Genomic DNA, 27917 nt, shown 5'->3' with positions numbered 1-27917 from the left:
CCGCAAAAAATTAATGATTAGCAAGGCAGTTGCCAGACTGAGATTCATTGGAAAAATGTTCAGGAAATTAAGTCCATCTCAGCAAAGAAAGTAGCTTACAAAACACTCATTCGAGCAATACTTGAATATTGCCCATCAGTATGGGATCCATACCAGGTAGGACTGATAGAGGAAATACAGAAGATCGAAAGAAGAGCAACATGGTTTGTTAAAGCTTCATTTAGGAAGTGAGAAACATCATGGAAATGTTCATTTTACTCCAATGGCATACACTATGAGAGAGGCATTTTGTGTCACAGTATGGTCAACTGTTAAAAGTTTCAAGAGCATATGTTCCTAGAAGAGTCATCAAATGTATTGCTTCCTCCTACACGCAGTATATCTTGTGGAAAGACCATGAACATAAAATTAGAGAGATTTGAGGTCACATGGAAGATTGCCAGCAGTCATCCTTTCTGCAAACTATTGATGCCTGGAGTAGGAAAAGGGGGAACTGACAGTGGTACACACAGTACCCGCTGCCACACACCATATGGTGGTTTGTGGAGTGTAGATGCAGATGTAGAAGAATGATCTGTATAAGATACACAACACATTATGCAACATAGGACTCATCTGTGGAACCTAGCATCTTATAGGCTATGAGATGAGCTGCCGAATTTGGAGTGCTGCATCCTTGTTGCTATGACTCACATGCTTTAGCAGCAAAACAAAATACAACAGCATGCAAGTCCTATCTGTAAGCCTGAATTTATTCACTGTAACTAGTTCTGATGTAAAAAATGGAGAAGATCTAACTAAGTTTGTTGTATGTTGCAATATCTGAAAGTTATTTGTTATACTACACGATAAAATGCAAACTACTTTCACAATATTGTCTGACATTCACAGTATTTTTTTATTTTTTATTTTTTTTCATTGTTGAATATTTGAATTATCAACTTTTCTACAGTGAGTGACAGGATAATTTATCAATATATTAACAATTACAATCTGGAGAAAGTAGACACAATGTGATGATCAATCAATAGCATGCTCTCTTCTTAAATTCTAGTGTGTGCTGCAGTTATTGTAGTGGAAAACTCCTCTAACGTCACTCTCGGAATCTGATTCGAAGTTGCTTTCTTCTGCACAGCTCAAGTTATCTCTTACATTCACCCAAGTTTCATCTGGCCACAATATACATTCGAACATCACATCCATGATTCTCCACATTTACACCTCTATGCAACAACATTTGTCCTTCCCATTAATGTTTTACGGCCATTAATAACGGAAAGACTGAATCCTGTTTCTTTTTACCTCTGTGCACAATCAGAATTTGCTGCTTTTAAGAAGAACTTTTTTCAAAAGCTGCACAAGTAGTTTTGAAAACATGGATTATTCCCTTCTCTTACAACAGTTATATAAAGGAAGACAAACAGCTCCTTTCTGGAAATTGTCCAAAGCTCAGTTGCTTCTTGCTCTGCTGCCTTTTCCCCAGTTTCTACAACTCTTTTCTGCCACTTTCATCACAATCTGTATTGTACTGTTCCTTCTCCTGTCATTACAACAGTGTATTTGTTTACTTTAAAACCGGTTGCAATGGGAAATAAAGAGCTTACCTTGTCCATTTTCTTTCTCAAAATACTCTCTCACTGAGAACACAAATTTGTGTGCTTTGCTATGTATTACGTTTTTCCTCTTCTGCCTCACGTAACATGTTGGGCTTTTGCCATACATCACACAGGACATGGTTTAAAATGAAATAGATGTGAATAAGTACTAAAAATATCATAAATAAAATGAACTATGGACAAGACTTATAGCTAGATAATGACAAATGTTGGCACTGTTTACATACAAGAAACTGTTATATGTTAATGCAGCATTGTAACATCGCTAGCACTACCTGCTGAAGCATCGTTTATCTTTGGCTGGTTTCCTGTGGTTGGTAGGCAATGAAACAATGCTAGTTAGTTGTCAATACCAAAGACTTGGGTCTCAGACTATAGATCAGACATACATGTACATTTGTCTGCTAGCTAAAGCTCAGAAGTTGGTATAATGAGAACATTTTTATATGGCAGTTTAGGTGACAGTTGTTTTGAGCTGTGGTTGTGTCAAAGATGAGTAGAGCTTGGGCCAGGAACTCCAATCTCAGCAAACAATTGCATGGCAGGCATTACTGTTATGTTTTGTGTTGTGTGTTGCTTGTAGTTTTCTTCTCCTAATTTAAAATGAGTGAAGAGACTAATTTTGATCCCATCACAAAGTTCGATTACGACTCTCACAACCTTACGACTCTCACGTAGCAGTGATTGGTGATATCTGTGACCATGTTTCAATTCCGTTTTCACAGAAAAATGGAACACTGGTGTAGGCGGCTACCGTGCGTGAGGGAGATGAGGTTTGTTTTCATTGACAGCTGACTGCTAGTTTATAGTGTCCACACTGCACTATAGTGTCTAGAAAACAAAACCTGTCAATATATTTTGACCACACTGAAAGTCTTCCCCTAATGTTCTAATAGAGCTACTTTCAGTTTTACTTCTATGCTAACTACCCCATTGTTTCTATTTGTAGTGTTATCAAGTACGAGTCGCACGGCTATGAATCATCGTGAAAGGTCAAAAACAATATTCTTCACATTTTGTAATTATTGAATTGGCTGGGAAAAGAAAAATAACATGGAGAAACACCTTTGATCAATGACACACTGTGTTCACAGTTCGGGAAATGCTGCTGCTCCCAACAAAAACAATCATTTGCTGAAAGTTTAAATAGAGACAAAAGAAGAAAAGTAGTAAAGACCATTTCGGAAAAAAACTGTTGAAGTTTTTGTAAAAACAAACTTCCCTACCAAAATGCTCCCCAATCGCCAGTTTGAGAACAAAGTAAAGTCAAATAAAAAAATAAAAACCTGTCTTTTGAAAGCACAAAAAAGTTATATTCAGGCACATTGCATGACAACCTTTTAAATATATACTCCAAAAATATATACTAATTTTGTGAAAATAGATGCTACATTTTCAGGTCCCTATTTACAGATCTGCGTACCTGCATACAATGTGTTTGCTCTCATTCTCTTGTTGTTGTAACCTCCTTCTATTCAGATATCTCTCATGCACACCCATTTGAAGTATGCCACGATCCCTACCTTCATCTGGTGAGTATTTTGTGATGCCACATTTATATTTTTACCATTCTCTCACATATCTGCCCCCCCCCCCCTCCCAAACATAAAAAAGACAACCACTCACGCCAGGTGGGCCACAATGCTGAGAAACTGTAGTTGTGTGTATGTGTGGGAGGGTGAATGAGGAGGAAGGGGTGGTTCCTCTCAAGAAGAATGCAACTTTCTAATCTAAGCTATCATGTTAGAGTTCTCCTCTATGTGCTTATTTACTACTCAAAATGTCCTGTATGCGGCAAGTGACTTGTTTTTCCTCATTGCATTGCTTAATCCCATCCAGAATTTTCCAGTATTGTGTCAGTACATAAAGAAGTGAGTTCAAAATTTTTGGGTACCCATACAATTAGAAACTTTGGTTAACCACATCATGGAGATCATTTTACATCTACATCTACATTGATACTCCGCAAGCCACCCAACGGTGTGTGGCGGAGGGCACTTTACGTGCCACTGTCATTACCTCCCTTTCCTGTTCCAGTCGCGTATGGTTCGCGGGAAGAACGACTGTCTGAAAGCCTCCGTGCGCGCTCTAATCTCTCTAATTTTACATTCGTGATCTCCTCGGGAAGTATAAGTAGGGGGAAGCAATATATTCGATACCTCATCCAGAAACGCACCCTCTCGAAACCTGGCGAGCAAGTTACACCGCGATGCAGAGCGCCTCTCTTGCAGAGTCTGCCACTTGAGTTTATTAAACATCTCCGTAACGCTATCACGGTTACCAAATAACCCGGTAACGAAACGCGCCGCTCTTCTTTGGATCTTCTCAATCTCTTCCGTCAACCCGACCTGGTACGGATCCCACACTGATGAGCAATACTCAAGTATAGGTCGAACGAGTGTTTTGTAAGCCACCTCCTTTGTTGATGGACTACATTTTCTAAGCACTCTCCCAATGAATCTCAACCTGGTACCCGCCTTACCAACAATTAATTTTATATGATCATTCCACTTCAAATCGTTCCGCACGCATACTCCCAGATATTTTACAGAAGTAACTGCTACCAGTGTTTGTTCCGCTATCATATAATCATACAATAAAGGATCCTTCTTTCTATGTATTCGCAATACATTACATTTGTCTATGTTAAGGGTCAGTTGCCACTCCCTGCACCAAGTGCCTATCCGCTGCAGATCTTCCTGCATTTCGCTACAATTTTCTAATGCTGCAACTTCTCTGTATACTACAGCATCATCCGCGAAAAGCCGCATGGAACTTCCGACACTATCTACTAAGTCATTTATATATATTGTGAAAAGCAATGGTCCCATAACACTCCCCTGTGGCACGCCAGAGGTTACTTTAACGTCTGTAGACGTCTCTCCATTGATAACAACATGCTGTGTTCTGTTTGCTAAAAACTCTTCAATCCAGCCACACAGCTGGTCTGATATTCCGTAGGCTCTTACTTTGTTTATCAGGCAACAGTGCGGAACTGTATCGAACGCCTTTCGGAAGTCAAGAAAAATAGCATCTACCTGGGAGCCTGTATCTAATATTTTCTGGGTCTCATGAACAAATAAGGCGAGTTGGGTCTCACACGATCGCTGTTTCCGGAATCCATATTGATTCCTACATAGTAGATTCTGGGTTTCCAGAAATGACATGATACGCGAGCAAAAAACATGTTCTAAAATTCTACAAGAGATCGACGTAAGAGATATAGGTCTATAGTTTTGCGCATCTGCTCGACGACCCTTCTTGAAGACTGGGACTATCTGTGCTCTTTTCCAATCATTTGGAACCCTCCGTTCCTCTAGAGACTTGCGGTACACGGCTGTTAGAAGGGGGGCAAGTTCTTTCGCGTACTCTGTGTAGAATCGAATTGGTATCCCGTCAGGTCCAGTGGACTTTCCTCTATTGAGTGATTCCAGTTGCTTTTCTATTCCTTGGACACTTATTTCGATGTCAGCCATTTTTTCGTTTGTGCGAGGATTTAGAGAAGGAACTGCAGTGCGGTCTTCCTCTGTGAAACAGCTTTGGAAAAAGGTGTTTAGTATTTCAGCTTTACGCGTGTCATCCTCTGTTTCAATGCCATCATCATCCCGTAGTGTCTGCATATGCTGTTTCGAGCCACTTACTGATTTAACGTAAGACCAGAACTTCCTAGGATTTTCTGTCAAGTCAGTACATAGAATTTTACTTTCGAATTCAATGAACGCTTCACGCATAGCCCTCCTTACGCTAACTTTGACATCGTTTAGCTTCTGTTTGTCTGAGAGGTTTTGGCTGCGTTTAAACTTGGAGTGGAGCTCTCTTTGCTTTCGCAGTAGTTTCCTAACTTTGTTGTTGTACCACGGTGGGTTTTTCCCGTCCCTCACAGTTTTACTCAGCACGTACCTGTCTAAAACACATTTTACGATTGCCTTGAACTTTTCCCATAAACACTCAACATTGTCAGTGTCGGAACAGAAATTTTCGTTTTGATCTGTTAGGTAGTCTGAAATCTGCCGTCTATTACTCTTGCTAAACAGATAAACTTTCCTCCCTTTTTTTATATTCCTATTAACTTCCATATTCAGGGATGCTGCAACGACCTTATGATCACTGATTCCCTGTTCTGTACATACAGAGTCGAAAAGTTTGGGTCTGTTTGTTATCAGTAGGTCCAAGATGTTATCTCCACGAGTCGGTTCTCTGTTTAATTGCTCGAGGTAATTTTCGGATAGTGCACTCAGTATAATGTCACTTGATGCTCTGTCCCTACCACCCGTCCTAAACATCTGAGTGTCCCAGTCTATATCTGGTAAATTGAAATCTCCACCTAAGACTATAACATGCTGAGAAAATTTATGTGAAATGTATTCCAAATTTTCTCTCAGTTGTTCTGCCACTAATGCTGCTGAGTCGGGAGGTCGGTAAAAGGAGCCAATTATTAACCTAGTTCGGTTGTTTAGTGTAACCTCCACCCATAATAATTCACAGGAACTATCCACTTCTACTTCACTACAGGATAAACTACTACTAACAGCGACGAACACTCCACCACCGGTTGCATGCAATCTATCCTTTCTAAACACCGTCTGTACCTTTGTAAAAATTTCGGCAGAATTTATCTCTGGCTTAAGCCAACTTTCTGTACCTATAACGATTTAAACATTTAACTTCAGATATTCTTGCTCTGTGTGCGATTGCTCATTTTGGCAATGTCAATGTCTGGCTGTTAGCATACTTTGTATTTTTCCATTCATTAATTTCATGTTGAGTAACATTTCTGAGGATTCAGCACTTATACACAGTGCATATTTTGCTTGTAAATGAGTAGTAAGATTAACATATCATGTGCATCCCCAGAGTTCTTGTGGACAACCTGTTATTGTCTGTTACATAAACCATATAAGTTATCAGAGGACCAGGAATTTTGGACTGTATAATGGTTTGGATCCATTTGGATTGCAGTGAATGACGATGTGTGTTAGAGAATCACTTACTATTCAGAATTAAGTTTACATTCAAAAAACAAGATATACATCTTCGTTGTTGAGCATACAGGACATGTGGGCCGAAAGCTACAACAGCTGACAGACTAAGTCGGATTCACTATTGTTCTCAAGCTCACTGAGGTGAGTGTACTGTTAGGTGCCCTTGGAGGGGTGGCTGGCTGGCTCTGAGCAATATGGGACTTAAACATCTGAGGTCATCAGTCCCCTAGGAGGGGTGGCCTTATGGTCATTGTTGCTCAGGTATGTATACCTCCAGAGAGGGAAGCACTGTTCGGTGCTTTGGTCAAATGTAGTGATTGATCACACCAGCTGTGAAAGAAGTATTTATTTATTTTGAAAATAATGCAAGTAACACAAAGTCCACCTGAAGCAAGCATAAAAGACAACACATGGAAATGCACATATCATTGTGTCTTTACACCAAACATTCTGTTAACACATAGAATCACATAAAAAAATGAGTGGGGGAAAAAAAAGAAGATGAAATAGACTGAGTCTGCTGCAAGTTATACAAAGAACAAAGAAAAGAAAACATACAAGTTAAAAAATACAAATTCACTTTTCACATATGTATAACTTCACTCAGTAAAGAACATGGCTTGCAGGTTGGCCTGTTGAAAACCCTGTGTGGTGTGGAAATAGTTGCCACTCGCACTATGCCTTTGTGCCCAGTGTGTACTCTTTCAGTGACATCCAGCTTCCAGCATAAGGGTGGCAGGTTGTCCTCTCTTACTACAACCAATACACAAGGCTGCGTATTCTGAATGGGGACCGTCCACTTGGACCCCTGCTGTAGATGATATAGGCAGTCAGATGGCCATTGGCACCAAAGGATATGGAGCCCTTGCTACTGTAGTTCCCACCTTGTGAGCAAGCTCAGACTGGTTGTACCTAGATCTGCACGAGGGTTACTTGTAATTGCAGTTCCAGTCATAAAATGACCTGGAGTGATGACTTGGGGTTAAGTAGGTTTCCAAGATATTGGCGAGAGAGGAGCAGGATAGTTGAAGCAAGCCTCAGTTTGGCAGGTCAGGGTTGTCAGTTCTTCGAATGTTGGACGTTTGGTTCCCATCATTAGTCATAAGTGATACTTGAGTACTTGACTCCTGCTTCCCATATCCTGCCAAAGTACGGCGGTGCTGGAAGAATGAAGTAACAATTGATGCTTCTTCATTTTGGGTTTGTTCTGCTAATGCAGACACCACCTGAGATGCAGAAATATTACAGATGTGTCTAAGTACAGCCCATGACGTGACATCTTCTTTAAGCCAGGCTTGTCCCTCCTACCACAGGCTGTATTCTTGCAAGTTTGCAGGAGACACTCGCTGCAGTGTATGATGAGCTGGGTTCCTTACTGTACGTATAATTCCATAATGTGACTGTTGTGATTTCCTGTGTCTCTGGCACAGGATTCCCCACAAATGTCTTTTTATCTCCTCATGGACTCTGTATACTTTCCTTGATCTTCAGTTGTCTCGCTCATCTCTGTTCAGTCTATGAGAAGTGTTTGCTGCATTGTGCAAAGAATCATATTATGGGCTTGGCTCTTCGCAAAATATAAGGTGGGTGATGAATCTGCCTATGGAATCTTTTGACGTTTGTTCCACAAAGTGTGCTTTGTACTGTTCCTCTTCTTTCACTGCTGTAGATTAGATTAGATTAGATTAATACTTGTTCCATAGATCATGAATACGACACTTCGTAATGATGTGGAACATGTCAGGTTAATAAAAGATGTCTGTACAAGATATTACATTACACAAAAAATTGCATGACACTAATGTTTAAGTTTTTTTCCCTTAATTTATATCTAAAAATTCAGCCAATGAGTAGGAGGAGTCGTCATCTAGAAATTCTTTTAATTTATTTTTAAATGTTAGTTGGCTATCTGTTAGGCTTTTGATGCTGTTTGGTAGGTGACCAAAGACTTTTGTGGCAGCATAATTTACCCCTTTCTGTGCCAAAGTCAGATTTAACCCTGCATAGTGAAGATCATCCTTTCTCCTGGTGTTATAGCTATGCACACTGCTATTACTTTTGAACTGGGTTTGATTATTAGCAACAAATTTCATAAGTGAATATATATACTGTGAGGTTACTGTGAGGATCCCTAGATCCTTAAATAGATGTCTGCAGGATGACCGTGGATGGGCTCCAGCAATTATTCTGATTACACGTTTTTGAGCAATTAATACTTTTCTACTCAATGATGAATTACCCCAGAATATGATACCATACGAAAGCAGTGAATGAAAGCAGGCATAGTAAGCTAATTTGCTGAAATTTTTATCACCAAAATTTGCAATAATCCTAATAGCATACGTAGCTGAACTCAGACGTTTCAGCAGACCATCAATGTGTTGCTTCCAGTTTAACCTCTCATCAATGGACACACCTAAAAATATTGAAAATTCTACCTTAACTATAGACTTCTGTTCAAAGTCTATATTTATTACTGGAGTTGTGCCATTTACTGTACGGAACTGTATATACTGTATTTTATCAAAATTTAAAGAGAGTCCATTTGCTGAGAACCACTTAATAATATTGTGAAAAACATCATTTACAATTACATCACTTATTTCTTGGTTTTTGGATGTTATTACTATACTTGTATCATCAGCAACAAGAACTAACTCTGCATCTTCATCAATGTGGTATGGTAAGTCATTAATGTATAGCAAGAACAGTAAAGGACCTAAGACCGAACCCTGTGGGACCCTGTACTTGATAGCCTCCCCAGTTTGAGGAATCAGCTGTTGTTTTAACATTACATGAACCACTTATTTCAACTTTCTGCATTCTTTCAGTTAAGTATGAATTAAACCATTTGTGCACTGCCCCCCTCAAACCATAATGATTTAGCTTATCTAAAAGAATTCCATGATTTACACAATCAAAGGCCTTTGAGAGATCACAAAAAATACCAATGGGTGACGTCTGGTTATTCAGAGCATTTAATATTTGATCAGTGAAAGCGTATATAGCATTTTCTGTTGAAAAGCCTTTCTGAAAACCAAACTGACATTTTGTTAGTACTTTATTTTTACAAATATGAGAGGCTACTCTTGAACACATTACTTTCTCAAAAATTTTTGATGGAGCTGTCAGAAGAGAAATTGGGCGGTAGTTGTTGACATCCGACGTATCCCCCTTTTTATGCAATGGTTTTACGATGGCATATTTCAGTCTATTGGGGAAAACACCCTGCTCCAAAGAGCTATTACATACGTGGCTGAGAATCCTACTTACCTGTGGGGAACAAGCTTTAAGTACCTTGCTGGAAATGGAATCAATTCCGTAAGAGCTTTTACCTTTCAGTGAGTTTATTATTTTACTGATTTCAGAGGGAGAGGTTGGTGAAATTATAGTTGTTTCAAACTGCACAGGTATGGCCTCTTCTATTAGTGGCCTTGCCTCTTCTAGTGAAGATCTAGATCCTATTTTCTCCACAACATTTAAAAAATGATTATTGAAAATATTTTCAGTTTCTGATTGTTCGTTAGTACACTTGTCATTCAGTTTTATGGCACTAAAATCTTCCTGTGCTCTTGGTTGCTCTGTTTCCCTTTCAATGATATTCCAAATTGCTTTAATTTTATTATCAGAGTTACTGATCTCAGACATGATACACATGCTTATGGACTTTTTAATAACTTTTCTTAGTACCGCACAATAGTTTTTATAATATTGAACAATTTTGGTGTCAGTACTCCCTCTTGCTGTTCGATACAGTTCTCTTTTACGGTTGCAAGATATTCTTATTCCTTTAGTTAGCCAAGGTTTTTTATGTTTTCTTGGAATTATGTTTAACTGTTTTCTTGGGAAAACAATTTTCAAATACCCTTAAAAATGTATCGTGAAATAAGTTATATTTCAAGTTTGTACTTTATGTAATTCTTACATCTCCCAGAGTTTCATGAGTTTGAATGTCGTGTCAGTTTTTACACACCGAGCGAGGTGGCGCAGTGGTTAGACACTGGACTCGCATTCGGAAGGACGACGGTTCAATCCCGTGTCCGGCCATCCTGATTTGGGTTTTCCGTGATTTCCCTAAATCAATCCAGGCAAATGCCAGGATGGTTCCTCTGAAAGGGCACGGCCGACTTCCTTCCCCATCCTTCCCTAATCCGATGAGACCGATGACCACGCTGTCTGGTCTCCTTCCCCAAACCAACCAACCAATCAGTTTTTACACAATCGACTGCTGTTTGATACTGGCCTGATATGGAATAACTAACTTAGTTCTGTCTCCTGAAGTGTGGGATGATCAGCCCCTATGGAGATAGTCCTTACCGGACAAGATTCTGCTCCTAGCAGTACGTCCATCTCGCCAGGTGACCAAAACTCTGGATCAGCTAGTTGTGTATTTGGCAAGTTCCAACTGGGATCAACTATTTGTTCTGGCAAGATGTATGTTATGTTTGGCAAAACTAAATATTGACAGACAACATGAAGTTTCTTATGCCGGGCCCATTTGTACAGAGACATGGTGTTCTGTTTCTGAGAGGGTTGCACCTACTCATTGAATTGGCACCCTGCTGTGCCACCTTTGAAGGCTGAGGTGTTTTGCCCATGCTTCCAATGTGAAGCATGACTGTGACCCAGAATCTAATAAAGTACGAGAAGTCTGCCTTTTGCCACTGTTGTCTTGCAGCTTAATTCTTGCAGTATAAGAAGCACTCAATTGCCTGGGCTGACCTTCAGTGAGTAATAATGTTATAAACTTGACTGACATTTATCATTGTGTTTGTATGGCTTTTCACTTGGACAGTCATTCCTTGTTCCATCTTGTGCATGCAGTAATGTATAGTGTCATTTACCACAGGTATGGTTGCTAATGACTTTGTGGTTAGAAGTCCTGTGATCACTCTTCAGACAATTGTAACCAAGTTGTTGTGCATCACAATTGGTTTGCATTCGCTACATGTAGCTTGTCTGAATTTCCTACATTTCTGCAATACAGGAAACTGGTAGTACATGACACATACAGCAGTAGTAGCAATGTAAATCTTGTCTCAAAAGCCCGAACTACTGTATATTGGAGGTATTATGATGTTTATTACTGGGCATACCGTGATGTGTTGTGTCTCGACAGTTTCTAATGAGTTGCATTTGTTTTCAAGAAAAGCATACGTTTCTTTGAATGTTGGAAAGCCGTTCAAACTCAGATTGGCTTGAGACTTTGCTCTTACAGACTGTTCAGCCCTTTCTATAAGGAGCATTGATGTAATTATGTCTTGCAAAGAGTTATCTAGATGTAATGCTATCAGCGCATGCACATCGCTTGAAGCCTTGTCAGTGGTGCATGGAGTTTACGTGCACATGAATTTGTCATTGACCGTGGTGTTAAGTTTATTTAAATGCGGCAGTGCAATCAGCTGAAGATTGTTTTAGCTGTTGCAAACCAAAGGTAGTGTTAGTTGTCAGAAGATAAGCTGTAGATTATGTGCTTTGCCTGTTAATGAACTAAGCAAATGGCGATACTTAGCAGTGTCCTCTAATTCCGCGTTATTTATGACGATACTCACAGATGTCTTCCAAAAATGCCCGAATTGTGTTACATCACCATTAAATGACAGCACTTTTATGGTAGGCAGCTTGATGCTATATTTCAGTGCCCTCAAGGCAAATCCAGAATTTGACAAAACCTTGTCAGCTGCATTAGCATGATTAATCTGAATTGCTGCAGATCTTTTTAAAATTATTATTATTATTATTATTATTATTATTATTACTTTTCTTTGAGATTTCAAAGCCCATATATTCGAAGATTCCTCTGCCCTCAGCATGTACATAATATTCAAAGTGCTTTAACAACTGTGAGGCTTGCTTTTGCCATTGAGCATGTGGTAATAAGTTTCTTTCTTAAAACTTTATTCATCATGGAAAGATAGCATATCAGACAACAGCAGAAGCAGCAGTTGTCCAACACATTCTGGCTTGAATTTACCAAAATGCTAGTGTCCACAGATGAAAATGTAATGATATGTTTGCTTTCACAAAACAAACTAAACATATCCACTGTTTAGCATTCAGGGCATCAGGCCAAGAGATATGATAGCCAACTGGCCAAGCCCCGTTCAGTTCTGTTCTCACCACTGCAGACGCACGTGTGCCATTAGGTGCTCTCGTAGGGTTGGTCTGCTGGTCATTGTTGCTCAGACACAAACAATTTCTGAGAGGGCAGCACTGTCTAGCTGCTCGGTTGAACGTGACAACCGAACATGACCATCTAAGCAGCTATTCATACTGAGGAGTCTTCCAGTTCATTCACAGTCAATCACAAAAAAAAACTGCTATAGTATTTGTAAATATAAAACTAGGAATGAAAATTATCTGTTGTGACTTAACAGTATCTCATCACAGACAAAAGTGAACCATACAGAAATTTGACCATCTCCCCAATTTAATATTTTTGATTAATTTTGATATAAGTAAAAGTTACACATATTCATTAAATTGCCATATTGTCCCTGAAAAAAGAATTGTTTTTATAAACCAGTTCTACTTCTTAGATAGGTGACATGTACACCATCCACAAACAGGCGTTTTAGTAAAATAGAGAAGTTGTCTGTTGCCAACACACCTGAAAAATGTTTGCATCTGTTGGCTGTGGACATCTATTGAAATTGTACATCTGCCAAAATGCTGTTTCATAGTATCAGTGCCCTAATCTTTTGGTGTCACTTATTATGCTATTACATGAAGATCATTTGTTCACAGTCACTCCTGCGAGCATATAAACTGGCCAGTTTTGGCCGATATTTAGCAACAATCCCAGAGACTGGAGTGAGTTACGATTCAGCCTCTGGTCTCTTGCGAATATCAACTGCAGAAGATATCAATGAAGAAGGTGAACAACCAGATGTGGAAGAAGGGGTGGATGTAAACAATGTGGTATGTACATATCCAGTTTCTACATAGTTTCTAGCATGGCTTGAAGACAGTATTAAACATCGAAAATATACGAGGGCTGTTCAATAAAGAATGATGATAATTTTGTTTTTGACAACATACCTTTACTCATCCTCATAATTTTGATAGTCCTTCTCAAAGTAGTCTCCCATGAATGTGATGCACCTGTCCCAGCATTTCTGCCAGTCTTCAAATACATGTTGGAAACCATTTTTTGAGAGGTCCTTCAAAATCGCCTTCACCACTGCTTCTGATGATTGATAATGCCTCCCACAAATGCGTTTCTTCATGTTAGGGAAAAGAAAAAAGAAAGGTCACATGGGGCTGAATTTGGACTATAGGGAGGGTGAGGGATGCACTTCACGTTGATTTTTGTAAGATATTCGGAAATGCCTTCACAAAAGAAGACGATGTAAATATTCCAGAATTCGAATCGAGAACAGCTGCCAACATATATAACGTAGTAGTGAATATCCACGGAGTAGTGAAGCAACTTAAATAACTTAATAAAAGTAAGTCTTTTGGTCCCGACTGTATACCAATTAGGTTCCTTTCGGAGTATGTTGATGCGTTAGCTCCAAACTTAACAATCATATACAACCGTTTGCTCGACGAAAGATCTGTACCCAAAGACTGGAAAGTTGCACAGGTCACACCAATATTCATGAAAGGTAGTAGGAGTAATACACTAAATTGCAGGCCCATATCGTTAACATCGATATGCAGCAGGATTTTAGAACATATATTGTGTTCGAAACATAATGAATTACTTCGAAGGAAATGGTCTATTGACACACAGTCAACATGGGTTTAGAAAACATCATTCCTGTGAAACACAACTAGCTCTTTATTCATGTGAAGTGCTGAGTGCTATTGACAAGGGATTTAAGATCGATTCCATATTTATGGATTTCCAGAAGGCTTTTGACACTATACAACACAAGCGGCTCGTAGTAAAATTGCCTGCTTATGGAATATCGTCTCAGTTATGTGACTGGATCTGTGATTTCCTGTCAGAGAGGTCACAGTTCGTTGTAATTGACGGAAGTCATCGAGTAAAACAGAAGCGATTTCTGGTGTCCCCCTAGGTAGTGTTATAGGCCCTTTGCTGTTCCTTATCTATATAAACAATTTGGGAGACAATCTGAGCAGATTGATAAGGAGACAATCTGAGCAGATAGATAAGGAACAGCAATGTGCCTATAACACTACCTTGGGGAATGCCAGAAATGTAAAGGATCATAACCTATAGAAAGGGTTATTACCTTGTTGTCACTGTCTATTGGTTCACAATGATGTAACAGACTCTTGTACCATGGGAGCACATGTTCCAGCATTGTTATCTTTGTAGTTTCCAAATCTAAACTCGCTTCTTTAAAAGGGGTTAGAAAAGCAACAACGTCTCGTATGCACCCTTCATGGAAGGTTTCTAAGAGTTTCGATTGCCCCCAGGATTCTAGTAGGTCTCGAATATCGTCGATTTGACTTATGACGGAATTGAAAATTAACTGTATACTGTTCCACCGAGTTACAGCTTCTGGCTTCACAGAGTGCCGCAGATGCCCAAGTGACCCGATCTCTTCAAATAGCGTACTATAGCTCTTGCTGATAGTAGACACGACAGGATTTCAGGGGCTTCGTCTTCTAAAAACGTCTCTTGAAATGTGTGATGAAGCGCAGTCATCAAGCAGTGATCAAAGCAAGGCAAACGGTTGTAAGATTCAAGTGCCTTCTTCATATTAGCTACTTGCTCGGTGACAAAGTAACGTTTCGTAAGATCATTCTTGTTAATTCCTACCTCAATCATCCGCTCTTCGATTTCGTTCCGTATGTTGTCTCCTGTCTTAGGTACATTCAGAAACTCGGTTGTTATCAAAACAAACATTTCTAGCTGCCACTCATCATTCACATAATGCGATGTCACAGTCAAAAAAATTCTCTTCTTGTAGTTATCAGACCACAGATCAGCGTCTAAAGCGCACATTTTGTTCTTTAAGGCACATATTAGCTTGGGCACCATTGTCACCCGTATTTTGTCTGCCTTTTCTTTAATATGCCGCAGTGCAGTGGTAGGGTGCGGAAGAACATCTTCTATACTGACTTTTCCGTAAGTGGCGCCAAGCCAATCTTACTACAAGTATTTAACGGTAGGAAATCTATTGCACTCAGATCGACCAACCTATCAACAACAACTTTCTTTATGTTACTTGGTACTGCAAGTGGCCGGTGGACTTCTGCTCCACATTTACTTTTGCAGTGCCGAATCATACCTGTTGTGCATGACTGGTACAGAAGTATGGTATCACGTGTGGTACATTGCGCGAAACCAGCAGAAGCCTGCGTGATAGGATCCACTACAAGTGCCAACGATTTCCAAGCTTCAATTTTCTCCTCCTCTTCTGACTTGCCTTTCTTCTTCAGGACTAATGAGCAGCTCCTGATTCTCACCATAATACTCCTCTTCGTTTCATGAATGGAACGTTTATGACCTATACTTGGTCTATCCATAACGCTGTCTGCGTTGCACAAAGCCAGGTCGTCAACTGCGTTTACACACAGTTTCTAATGCAATTCGGCACTGTAGAGTGCACGGCTGTTGTACTGTCACCGGCCAAGATTGTGAGTACACTCAAGCGCCCAGCAGTGCTCGACAGTGCAACCGATAACTGAGAGGTGGAGGACAACTGGCCACATGGTGCATTAGACGGCCACAGCCGTATCCCAGCGTGGGCCTTTCCCAGACGTCGAGCAGCGGCACGAAATGGGAAATGCTCGAGCGGTTGTTTTCATCGAAATGCAGAGCTCTATGACTGAGCACATCGAAAAAGTTCAAAGAAAGGCAGCATGTTTTGTATTATCGCGAAATATGGGAGAGAGTGTCACAGAAACGATACGGGATTTGGGATGGACATCATTAAAAGAAAGGCATTTTGCGTTGCGATGGAATCGTCTCACGAAATTCCAATCACCAACTTTCTCCTCCACGTGCGAAAATATTTTGTTGACACCGACCTACATAGGGAGGAACGATCACCAAGATAAAATAAGAGAAATCAGAGCTCGTACGGAAAGATATAGGTGTTCATTCTTCGCGCACGCTATACGAGATTGGAATAATAGAGAATTGTGAAGGTGGTTCGATGAACCCTCTGCCAGGCACTTAAATGTGATTTGCAGAGTATCCGTGTAGATGTAGATAGAACAACATTGGCAATATGCTGCATGGAAATGTGGTCGTTTGTGCCTGATATGGACTTGCAATGTTCTCAGGACATCCCTGTAGTATTGTCCAGTTACTGGTGTGTGTGTGTGTGCAGTTACAACATGCTGATAAACCATTATATGAATATCAAAGAATGAGAAGACCATAACTTTTGGAAATTTCCACACTGAGCTTTGCTGTTTTCTCTCAGGATCAGAATGATGTAGCCAAGTTTCATCAGCAGTGATTACATTTGAAAGAAACTCTGGATCTTCCTCTAACATGAACTACATCAATTTTAACTGCATGCAGACCTGCACGCGAATATCGTTTTGTTCGGGAATCAACAGTCTTGGAACCCATTATGCACAAACATGTCATGTGTAATTTTAGTGTCACCAATGTGAGGGTGGCACCCAGTGAAATGTTCAGTATTTCAGAAAGTGATCTTTAGGTAATTCGTCGATCCTCTCTCACAATGACAGCAGCAGTGTTGATGTTTTCTTGAGCAATAACTGGAGGACCGAGGCCACATTCCTTTGAAATTGATTGTCTCCCCTCTTTAAATATTTTAAACTACCTTCAAGCTGTGCTGTAGGGAAGAACAGATTCTCCATAGGCCTCCTGTAACATTGTATAGGCCTCAGCTGAAGATTTGTTGAGATGAAAGCAGAATTTCCAAGCCGCATATTGTTCCTCCCGTGTTACCTCCATTGCAGCAGCAGGCGATACTGAACATGTCTGACCTTGCCTGCCTCTCAAAAGCGGGAACCAGGAGTCCTAACAATGAAACTACTACAGTGTGTTTGTTGCACATTAAGCTAACAGAATATCATTAAGATTAAATTTTAGCGCGAGGAATTATGACCGTAAAAAAAAAATTATGATCATTCTTTATTGAACAGCCCTCGTAATATTAAGGATAAATGATTTCAGCAAAGTGGCTCCTCATATGACATGATGCTTTTATGGAACTTGGTACCCACCATCTGCCTTTGTGAGCCCCCACAGTGGGGCATTGTTATTGAGTTTTACCTTTACGCTAGTCATAAAGAAGTCATTCAACAATAACCATCAAGTGAAATTTCCATTTTTTCATATTGTTTCTTTGGACACTCACCGGAAACAAACTGTTGGCCAATTTCTGATTTGCCAAAGCTAAAAAAAAAAAAAAAAAATTACAAAACACTTGACAGCACCATCTTGCAATCATTTGTAAAGGACTGAACATGAGCTGTGAGGAATAAAGAGTGAGGATAAATGTGAAGAAGACTAAGAAAAATTTTTGATTACTTAGTGGAGCAGTTTGAAAATTTCAACTACGTGAGATGCAAAATAACCAGTGACACGAGATATAAACAAGAAATAAAAACAAGGATATATATATACGTGAGAAATGTCTTGCAGAAGAAGTAGTATTTTCTATGGTACACTAAATAAACCAAGTAAATATTAATGAAGTGAAGTGTTCTGTATGTATTGTTCCCCAGTAAGATGCAGAAACTTGGTCACTGTAGCGGAGAGAGGAAAATGTTTGGAGGCTTTTGAGATATGAATACGGGTTTGGAGATGAGGTTGTGTTACACAGGGTGACTGAGAAAAGACAGAGGTTGGAAACAATTAAGAGAAACAAACAAAACTGACTAGGACACTGGATGAGAAGAGATTGTGTAATAAAAGACCCACTACAGGGAAGTGCATCATACGCAGCTATGAAAAGAACAGTGGGAAATGGGAGGCCCGGAGAATGCTGAATTGGCAGTGATGGACATGCGTAATAGGCGGAACATGTTATCATTACCCAGGAATTTTTTAATTTTATAGACCATGATGAGTAATTACGTAAATAAATATGAATATAATAGAGGGAAACATTCCACGTGGGAAAAATATATCTAAAATCAAAGATTCTGTAACTTACCAACCAAAAGCATTGGTACGTTGATAGAGACAATAACAAACACAAACACACACACAAATTTCAAGCTTTCCTGATGAAGCAACCTTGGGTTGCGAAATCTTGAAATTTGTGTGTTTGTTTGTGTTTGTTATTGTCTCTATCATCGTACCAATGCTTTCTTTTGGTAAGTTACAGAATCTTTGTTTTTAGATATAAGTAAATAAATAAATAAATAAATACATACCAGAATAGCTAAAAGTACGGGTTGTTTTCAAAACTTATTTTCTCGGGTGTGTTACGATACCATAAAATACAGGGTAGTACAGGGAAATGGGAAATTTGAAACATTATTGTTGGTAGCACTGTAATTGCAGAAGTTGTTTGGAACTGATGTATAATTGTTGTGAACACATTATCATTTAGTAATCTTACAGCATTGGAGATGTGATACACGCTATCACTGTGAGAGCACTTTACAAGCAGGGTGATAGTGTGACTGCTGCAGAAAGGGTATTTCGACAGTATTATCAGCTAGTATACCTCAGACGTGTCCCATCTGCTCAGGCATAATTTTGAAGAAATGTGTTCAGCTTTGGGGGGATCAAATTGTACATAGCCTGGAGACCATTGCAGCTGTTTGAGTTTCCATTGAGAGGGGATCTTGCAATTCCATACTACAACATGCATCTGCTCTAGAGATTGATTGATAAGGAAATTCTGCATGAATTAAAGTTCCATGACCATAAGTTAAAAGATTGTGCAGCAATTAAATCCTCAAGGCCCCATGTCACGTAGGGAGTTTAGCGAACAGGTTTTGGTTAAAATCAGTTAGGACTCCAGACTTATTAACAACATATGGATGTCAGATGAAGGCCACTTCTCCCTTAATAGATACACCAACAAACAGTATTTTATTACTGTGCAAAGGAAAATTGTTGTGAGTTTCAAAAGTGTTCATTACACAACTCCAAAATTACCTTATGGTGTGCTGTATCATGTCATGATGTCATTCACCCTCACTTTTGTGAACATGAAGGTGGCATTGCAACAACAGTAACATGTGCTTGGTATGTTGATATATTTAAAACATTCCTTACACCAAGACTGTGCACGACCCCAGTATTTGTATTTTCAAATGTCTATTTGTCACTGCCATAACAGACCGTATAAAGAGCTTGTAATGGTTTCAATGAATCGGCTGTCGCAGTTCATACGCCGAACATATTTAATTTAAAAAAAAAAAAAAAAAAAAAAAATCAAAACATGCCCTTTTTAGTTCTGTAAAATGGTACTGCCCAGTGTGGTTAATAGTATATTTGTTTTGAGAGATGCAGCAATAAATTTTAGTGACAGTAATTACCATTTGGGGAACTTAGGGCTGCTCTCAAATTCTGGTTGCTGTAATGAAGAGAGAGAAAAGCATGCCTTTAATATCTTCACTGAAGAACAGATGCTTTCATATGAACAATTTACTGATTTGGAATTGCAGTTATCTGGATACTTGTCATTTGGTCATGAGCTACAGCTAGACTAACCAAAATGTTAGACTGTTATGACAATTGTGTGGCCAAAACATTTAGTTGTCCTGAACAGTTAGGACTGTGTATATGTGCACAACAGAGTTGACACTTAGCTGTGACAGCGATTTCCATTTTCATGGCAGTCCATAGGCAGCTTGTCTATAGAGCTGAGCAAGTCTTTCAAATTCAAGGATAAAAAGCACTCTGCGACTAACAGTTACGAGTTTCTGCTTAAAGCTTTGCTGTTAATACTATTTTTTCTAATTCCAGATCTCCCCAAGATCTTTTTGAATAACACATTTTTGAAAGATTATACTTATTGTTGCATTTCCCATTTGCCTTGAATACCTAAATAGCCCAGTCTTTTTCGTTTTCAACAAACAGCAAAGTACATCGGTACTCCCATCGTCATGCAAACAGTTTGCTTTTTCTAGCTACAAGTACTGTATTATTGATCATCATTACAATTTTCCTTAATCACCTGTTATGTAAGTGTGGTTTGGCATTATCACTGATTCCGTGGGCTAAAGATAAGAGAATGTGCTGTAGCTTTTGAATCATTCATATATCCAGTTTCTGGTGTCATCACGATGCTGCTGATCTGCAGGAAGGCATGATTGTGCTCTTGGGTATGATAAAGGATGAAGGTAAATTAATTCTGAACACCTGTCATAAAACCTATTGATTTGTATCTGAATTTTCATGAGGCTTCCGTTTACACGTTGCTCAGTTTATGGATTCCTCAACAGAAGTAAGAGAGAGATTAGTTGGTTTTTCGCTGCCACAGGCATGATATACACCATTTTTAAGGGATGTCATATTCGCTGTTGACTGTAGAGATACTTTATTTCTCAATTGCAATTTCAATCGTAAAAACACAGCTTCATTGAAGGAGTGAGAAGCTCCGTACACTGTGAAATGGTGTAAATTGCATGAACTATTACTAATGTTAACACTCTTAACACAGATCGCAATGAACTGATGTTTTTACGCACTGTTTCAATGTGAAATGAGGCAGTGTGAAAATTCTCTGTTCTGATGATGACATGTATACATGTTGGACAATTTTAAAGTTTAACATGGGTTGAAGCAAAATCTTTTGCAGTATCATTTGATAATGGCCTCAAGGCCAAAATTACAATTGTGAAAGAAGCAATATCTACAGTCAATGGCAAATATGAGGTCCTTTAAAAAATTCTACATGGCTTTGAATCCCAACTATGAGAAGTTAAAAATTCTACATGATTCTGAATCCCAACTATGAGAAGTTAAGCATATCATTTTGTTGAAGGAAGTCATGAAAGCCATTATAACAGTTGAGCCTGAAGATAACTGTAATAGAAAAGCTCAGCAATGTATTTACTGAAGACAAAATATGGAGTCTAATCTGCAAGGTCATAAACCATGAGAAGTCTTGGCTTGTTTCTTAGAATGTGCTGATGATAAGTCTATGATAATACTGCTCACTGTATCAGGATAAGACTGTCAGACTGCAAATGAGGAAGCACACTGTTGAAGATAAAAAGTGACCACTGCTTGAATGTACAAAATTGCCAGCTGGCTGCTATAGTGAGTGCAATACACATAATCAAACAAGCACAAAAGGAAAGAACATCAAAATTGATCTAATTTTGTATTAATATTGAAAAACTCTAGGTTTATGTTCATATTAACTGTAATTATATTTGGGCAGAATATTAATCATCATAGCTTAGGTATTTGATTAATTTGCTAGATTGGAGAGGAGAAATGTGCGTAAACTTTGGTTAATGTAGCCTCCAGCAATTTGGGGTAACTATCATCATCATCATCTTGGACAGTTTCCAGCCACTGGCTGGGTCTGTCGGGAACACAAGCCTCTCCATCGTGTTCTGTCTTTCCACCATTCCCCCTCTTCCACCTTCGTCCAGTTCTCTCCTCTTCTCATCACACATTCCTTCACTCCTATCACCCATCTATCTCTTGGTCTTCCTCTGGGCCTCTTCCCCTCCAGTTGCAGATCAAACATCCTCTTTGGAATTCTTCCCTCATCCATTCTCTTCATGTGTCCATACCACTGCAGTCTTGATTTTTCTATCCTGTCCTGTACTGGTTCCTCCTTTAGTCTTTCCCTCACATACACGTTTCGCAATCTGTCTCGTCTTGTTACACCCAACCTGCTCCTCTGGAACTTCATTTCACTAGCCTGTATTCTACTTTTGTCGCTTTTGTGCATTACCCATGTCTCACTTCCGTATGCCAATATGGGGACAAAGTAGGTTCGGTATATAATTCCCTTGGATTTCTGTGGCACCTCCTTGCTCCAAATAAGCCTCCTAATGCATTTGTACAACTGCCCTGCTTTTCTGCACCTTTCATTTATTTCCATTCTGTTTCCCCCCTTACTTTCAATCACGCTTCCCAGGTACTTGAAGTTCTCTACCACTTGTAGTTTTTCCCCTCCACAAGTTATATCCACATTTGGCCTATTCTTCTTCCTTGTTGTGACAATTATTTCACTTTTCTTTGCAGAGAAATGCATTCCATATTGTGCTGCCGTTGCCTCCCATGCATCTAACTGCTCTTGCACCTCCTTCTCGCAATTTCCCCATAACATCAGGTCATCGGCAAAAAGCACTGCTTTCATTTTATGATCTCCAATTGCATCTGATACTTGCTGTAGGATTTCATCCATAACAATAATAAACAATAAAGGCGAAAGTGCACTTCCCTGTCGCAGCCCATTTTCCAGCTTGAACCATGCAGTACGTTCCCTCCCCACTTTCACACAACTCTCACTTCCCTCATACATTTTTCTGACTTTTCGTGTTATCTCTTCATCTATCCCTTTTGCGTTCAGCACATCCCAGAGCTTGTCCCTACAGATACTGTCATACGCCTTCTCAATATCCAAAAAGGCCATGATTAAGTCCTTCCCGTACTCATAGTGCCTTTCCTGCAGTTGCCTTACCGCAAATATGAGGTCCGTTGTTGATCTTCCCGGTCTGAAACCGTACTGCTCCTCTTGCAGTCTACTTTCAATACTGCTTCTTATTCTCTTCTCCAGGATCTTTTCATAGATTTTTCCACAGTGGCATAGCAGGGTGATTCCTCTGTAGTTCTCACATCTCCTTTTATCCCCTTTCTTGAAGATCGGGACTATAATTCCTTTCTTCCAATCCTCAGGAATTCTGTTCTCCTTCCACACCACCCTCAGCACTCCGTATAGCCACTGGGTTCCTACTTCTCCTGCTGCTCGTATCATATCCACTGTTACTTCGTCCCAACCTGGTGCCTTGCCCCCTTTCATCCTCTTTATGGCTTCTTCCACTTCATTCCAAGTTAGATCATCAATTTCCCCACTATTATAATCATCTGCTGCCTTAGGCTCTCCATCGCTGTCAGTTACCCGCTTGGCGGCATTCAACAGATCTTCAAAGTACTCCTTCCAAATCTTTTTGAGCTCATGCATTTCCTCCACAACTCTTCCATTATTATCCATGATCCTCAGGCACTCGCTTCTGTCGTTCCTCTTATTTCTTACCATGGTGTAAAGTACTTTTTTGTTCCCTTCACTGTCCTCTTCTAACATTCTTGTCCATTTTTCCATCCACTTCTTCTTCTCTGCCCTTACTATGGTCTGTGCCGCTTTCTTGCTTTCCTTATATTTTACCCTAGCTTCCTCTGGAGAGGTAATGAGAGGGGAAGAAATGGAGTGGCAATAGTGGTCAGAGAGGGTCTGCAGGAGGAGGTGGAAGGTATCAATGATCGAATGATAAAAGCCAGAGTACAGGTGAAAGGAAAAAGCATTGAAATCATCCAAGCATATGCCCCATGGGTGGGGTGTACAAAAAAGGAGAAGGAGGAATTTGAAAATGATATGCAAAAGCAGCTAAATGGAGGAAATCAGATTATAATAGGGGACCTCAATGCACATGTTGGCACAGACAGGAAAGGATTCGAGGAGATAATGGGACCAGAGGGCTTGGGGAACCGAAATAGAGAAGGAAAATTGTTGCTGGAATTCTGCAAGAGGAATGGGCTGGCGATCGCAAATTCCTGGTACAAGAAGATAAGTAGTCACAAAATAACTTGGTACAGTGGGGACTGGTCCCAAACTTCAGTAGTAGACTATGTACTAGTGGATAGGCAGATGATGAGCAGCCTCACAGATGTTAAGGTCATTCCATCTGAGGCCGTAGACAGTGACCATCGGCTGTTGGTAGCCACCCTGAGAGAGAAAAAAGATTGGAGGGCAACAGATATACAGGAGAAAAGTTGAAGACATGGATGCTGAAAGAGGATGAACGGAGGACCCAGTACCAGACACTGATCAGGAAGAAGCTGCCAAAGGAAGATCAGAGAACAGTGGAAGAAGAATGGAGAGATTTAAAGAGGGCTCTAGTTGAGGCAGCTGAGACTGTGTGCGGAAGAACTAGCACAAAGAGGAGAAGTAGGGAAACCCCATGGTGGAACAACATATGTAAAGAGGCAGTACTTCGAAAGAACAAAGCCTTCAGAGAATGGTTCCAGACCCGAACAGAGGAAGCTTGGGGTAACTATGATGAAAGCAAATCAACATTACTGGAATGGCATTTTGACATATAAATATGAAGTATGTGCCAGAAGTTGCATTGCATTTGTCATCACTGAACTAGGGTGGTCATCTCACCTACATGCAGCATTGCCAGTTAGTGATAATTTCAGATGTCAGTAAAAATTCTGAAGAAAGTATTAGTTACACCTATTTTTAATCTAGAATATGATGGAGTGTTTCCCAAAAGAATATTGTTGGTAGTCTTTACTGAGAAAACAATAACAAGAAATTTGCAGGAAATTTATTTTACATCACGCTTTGTAAAAAGCCGGAACTAAAAAAAAGTATAAAAATTCTCAAAATTTACAGAAGCATGAGATACATGTTTTATTGGGAAAACATAAAAATATTCCAAGTAAAAACTGAAATACCATAAGAGGTGTAAAACTATTTCGCCCGTGTAACAAGAAATGTTGTCTCAAGAATTTGCATTCTGTTGGACCTTGCAGAAACTTCCTCTTAAGAATTCGTTACGGAAATTATCAAATTAATTTTGGTAGCATGTAAGTAATCATTATTGTATTGTGTCACCAATGAACATGATTTACAAGCAACAGACTCCATGCATGGCAGTGTGTATGTTGTTGACAGCGTTCTTGTTCCAACAGCTCACCTTAATAGGGCTGAGAGTATGTCCTACCTCACAAAATGAGTATATTTGCAGCTGTTACAGATTCTCATCACTGCACCCATCACTGAGAACACTTGTATAAGTCATATAATTAATTTTTCCTCAAGACATTAAGTGTCATCTTTACCTACAATAATGACGGAATCTGAAGAAATGAATTAAAACCTGTGCTATGGCAGGGACTTGAACCTGGGTCTCCTTTCTCACTAGGCAGGAATGCTAACCATTCTACAACCACAGTGCTGTGGTCAACATTGCTGCATGGACCACCCAAGTCCAATGTCCTCCCCAACACAAACTTCAACTTGTAGCTTCAGCTTATTCTCCCCTTCTTAGATTGTCACTATTGCCAGGGCTCTCCTGCATTGGAATAGCACCCCAGCATTGGACGTAATGGGGAAATCCTGTACCTCAGGTATAGACCCATACATCTAATAATTAAATTTTCCTTGAGACATTTAAGTCTCATCCTTATCTACGATAGTGATGGAATCTGAATAAATTAATTAAAATCTCTGCTATGGCCAGGACTTGAACCCCGGTCTCCTTGCGTGCTAGGCAGGAATGCTAACCATTGCACCACCACTGTGGGTTTAAGTCCTGTCCATACCAGAGATTTTAATTCATTTCTTCAGAGTCCATCATTATCACTGATATATGTTATAGAAAACTGTACAGGGAACTGCCTATCTTATAATCACAGAAGGATAAACGTGTACAAATGTAATTTTATAGAATGCATGAAGTGAGACTTTTACAAACAATTCAGTGGGTACTTACCAAAACACTGCTGAACTCTGGAGTTTCAGACTTAAAAAGCTTAGAATGCAGAGGATATGCACAGTACATTCTCTAAGGAAAAACCATGTAGCAAGGTAGCAATATATTAGCTTTGCTAGTTAACTGCAGTTCATAGTTGAATGTTGTATAAATGTTATACGTACTTAAATTAGTTCATCCTCTAATTATATTAAAGTTCAGTGACATTGTTTTCACTCAGTCATGTTAAAATTGTTTCCATTGCAGCATCCCTAACACACTTTGTAACATAATCTTGTTTGAACACCTCCGCATGCTTTACACATTTAGTCCAGTCTCCTTTCGTAACATGATCCAGTTTTTCATGTTAAAGCATTCAACATCAGTAAGCTTAAAAGTTTTGTTCCATTTTGCTATATCCCTTTCTCACTTGAGCCCATATCAACTCAGTAGAATTAACTAGCAGTGGTGTGGCAGAAATCGCTTAACTTCATGTCCAGTTTCCTTTGCACTGTGATCAAATTCATAGAACTCCCTAGCATCTGTTATCTCTTTCTTGGATGAAAGATTCAGCAGAGGAAAACTTAACACCCTTCTTTTGAAACTAGTCCATGATTTTTGCTTTATCCTTGTTCGAGGAAGGTACATAGAAGGGTAGCTGGCATTATCCATTACAACAATGCAGCCTTTTTTCAATGAATGTAGCAGATTAACAAACCAGTTCTTGGATGCAGCACCATTCATTTCTGAATGGTAATCGGATATGACTGAAATCTTACAGCCACAAAATACAAGTTTTACTGCTGGTATAAAACCAGTATTTTCAAATCCAACACGAGTCATAATAAGCAGACCACGTCTACCATTAGGTGCTTTCAGGCCACTATCTCCCTTGTGAAACCCAACTTTTGTTTGGATAAACCACATGCCTGTTGTCCTCCAAATGCATAGATGCATAGTCCACAAAAATGAAGCTCTTAATGTGGCAATATCCCTTTGTTCACAAGAAATTCATGACCATTGCTACATTTTCTGAATGTAACAATGTGGAACTCAAAGAATGGACGTTTCTGAGCCTTCATAGTCAAATTTGTGTTGCATTTGGGTACAGGCTGTACTGGTTGTAGCATACTCTTCTATATTGTAGTGTTCCAGAACAATTTTGCACATCACTTCTTTATTAAAATTGTTCATTTGAGTAAATCTGCTTTCCCCTTTACATCGCTCACATGGCAAATGGGAGACAGCACTCACACCTACAGCTTCTAAAGAAGTTACGATACCACTAACATGCTACTTTGCTCTTTCTGAGATTACACACATTTCTGCTGCCAGTTTTTGTACTTGTGGAAAGTTAACGCTCCATCTAGATTACACACATTTCTGCTGCCAGTTTTTGTACTTGGGGAAAGTTAACGCTCCATCTAGCTTCTTTGTCAAGTGCAAGTTTGTTGGAAAATTGCAAGAGATTAGTTATTACATATTTAGATTGTTTTCAGATGCCAATTTCAGCCCAGAATGCACCAAGATGATGTGGGCTAGCAACTGTGCTCTTCACAATTCACAGAACATTGTTCTTCAGAGTTAAAAGAATAGGGTGAAACCAAGTACAGAATTGTGATGACTGACTAGTTGCTACCTGAAACAGCAACCTTGCAGGGCTAGGGATGAAGTTAGGTCTACCATTATGGGCTGAAATGTACAACCTTGAGCTTCCTGGTTTTGTGCTCAGGGGAGGAGGGGGGGGGGGGGGGGGGAGTGGACACACAGGTAGGTAGGTAGGTAGGTAGGT

General features: G+C 39.6%; 1 protein-coding gene across 1 annotated transcript in view; it reads left to right on the top strand.

Moving 5' to 3' along the window:
* Window positions 1-27917, top strand: part of LOC126412272 (nonsense-mediated mRNA decay factor SMG5) — a 288147-nt gene that overhangs the window by 127623 nt on the left and 132607 nt on the right. The window contains exon 12 of the mRNA XM_050081780.1: window positions 13346-13519. Within this exon, the coding sequence (XP_049937737.1) occupies window positions 13346-13519 (174 nt within the window). The remainder of the gene's footprint in view (window positions 1-13345; window positions 13520-27917) is intronic.

This window comes from Schistocerca serialis, chromosome 7 (genome assembly GCF_023864345.2).
Source record: "Schistocerca serialis cubense isolate TAMUIC-IGC-003099 chromosome 7, iqSchSeri2.2, whole genome shotgun sequence".
NCBI lineage: Eukaryota > Metazoa > Arthropoda > Insecta > Orthoptera > Acrididae > Schistocerca > Schistocerca serialis.
This window is presented reverse-complemented; position numbering and strand designations above follow the sequence as displayed.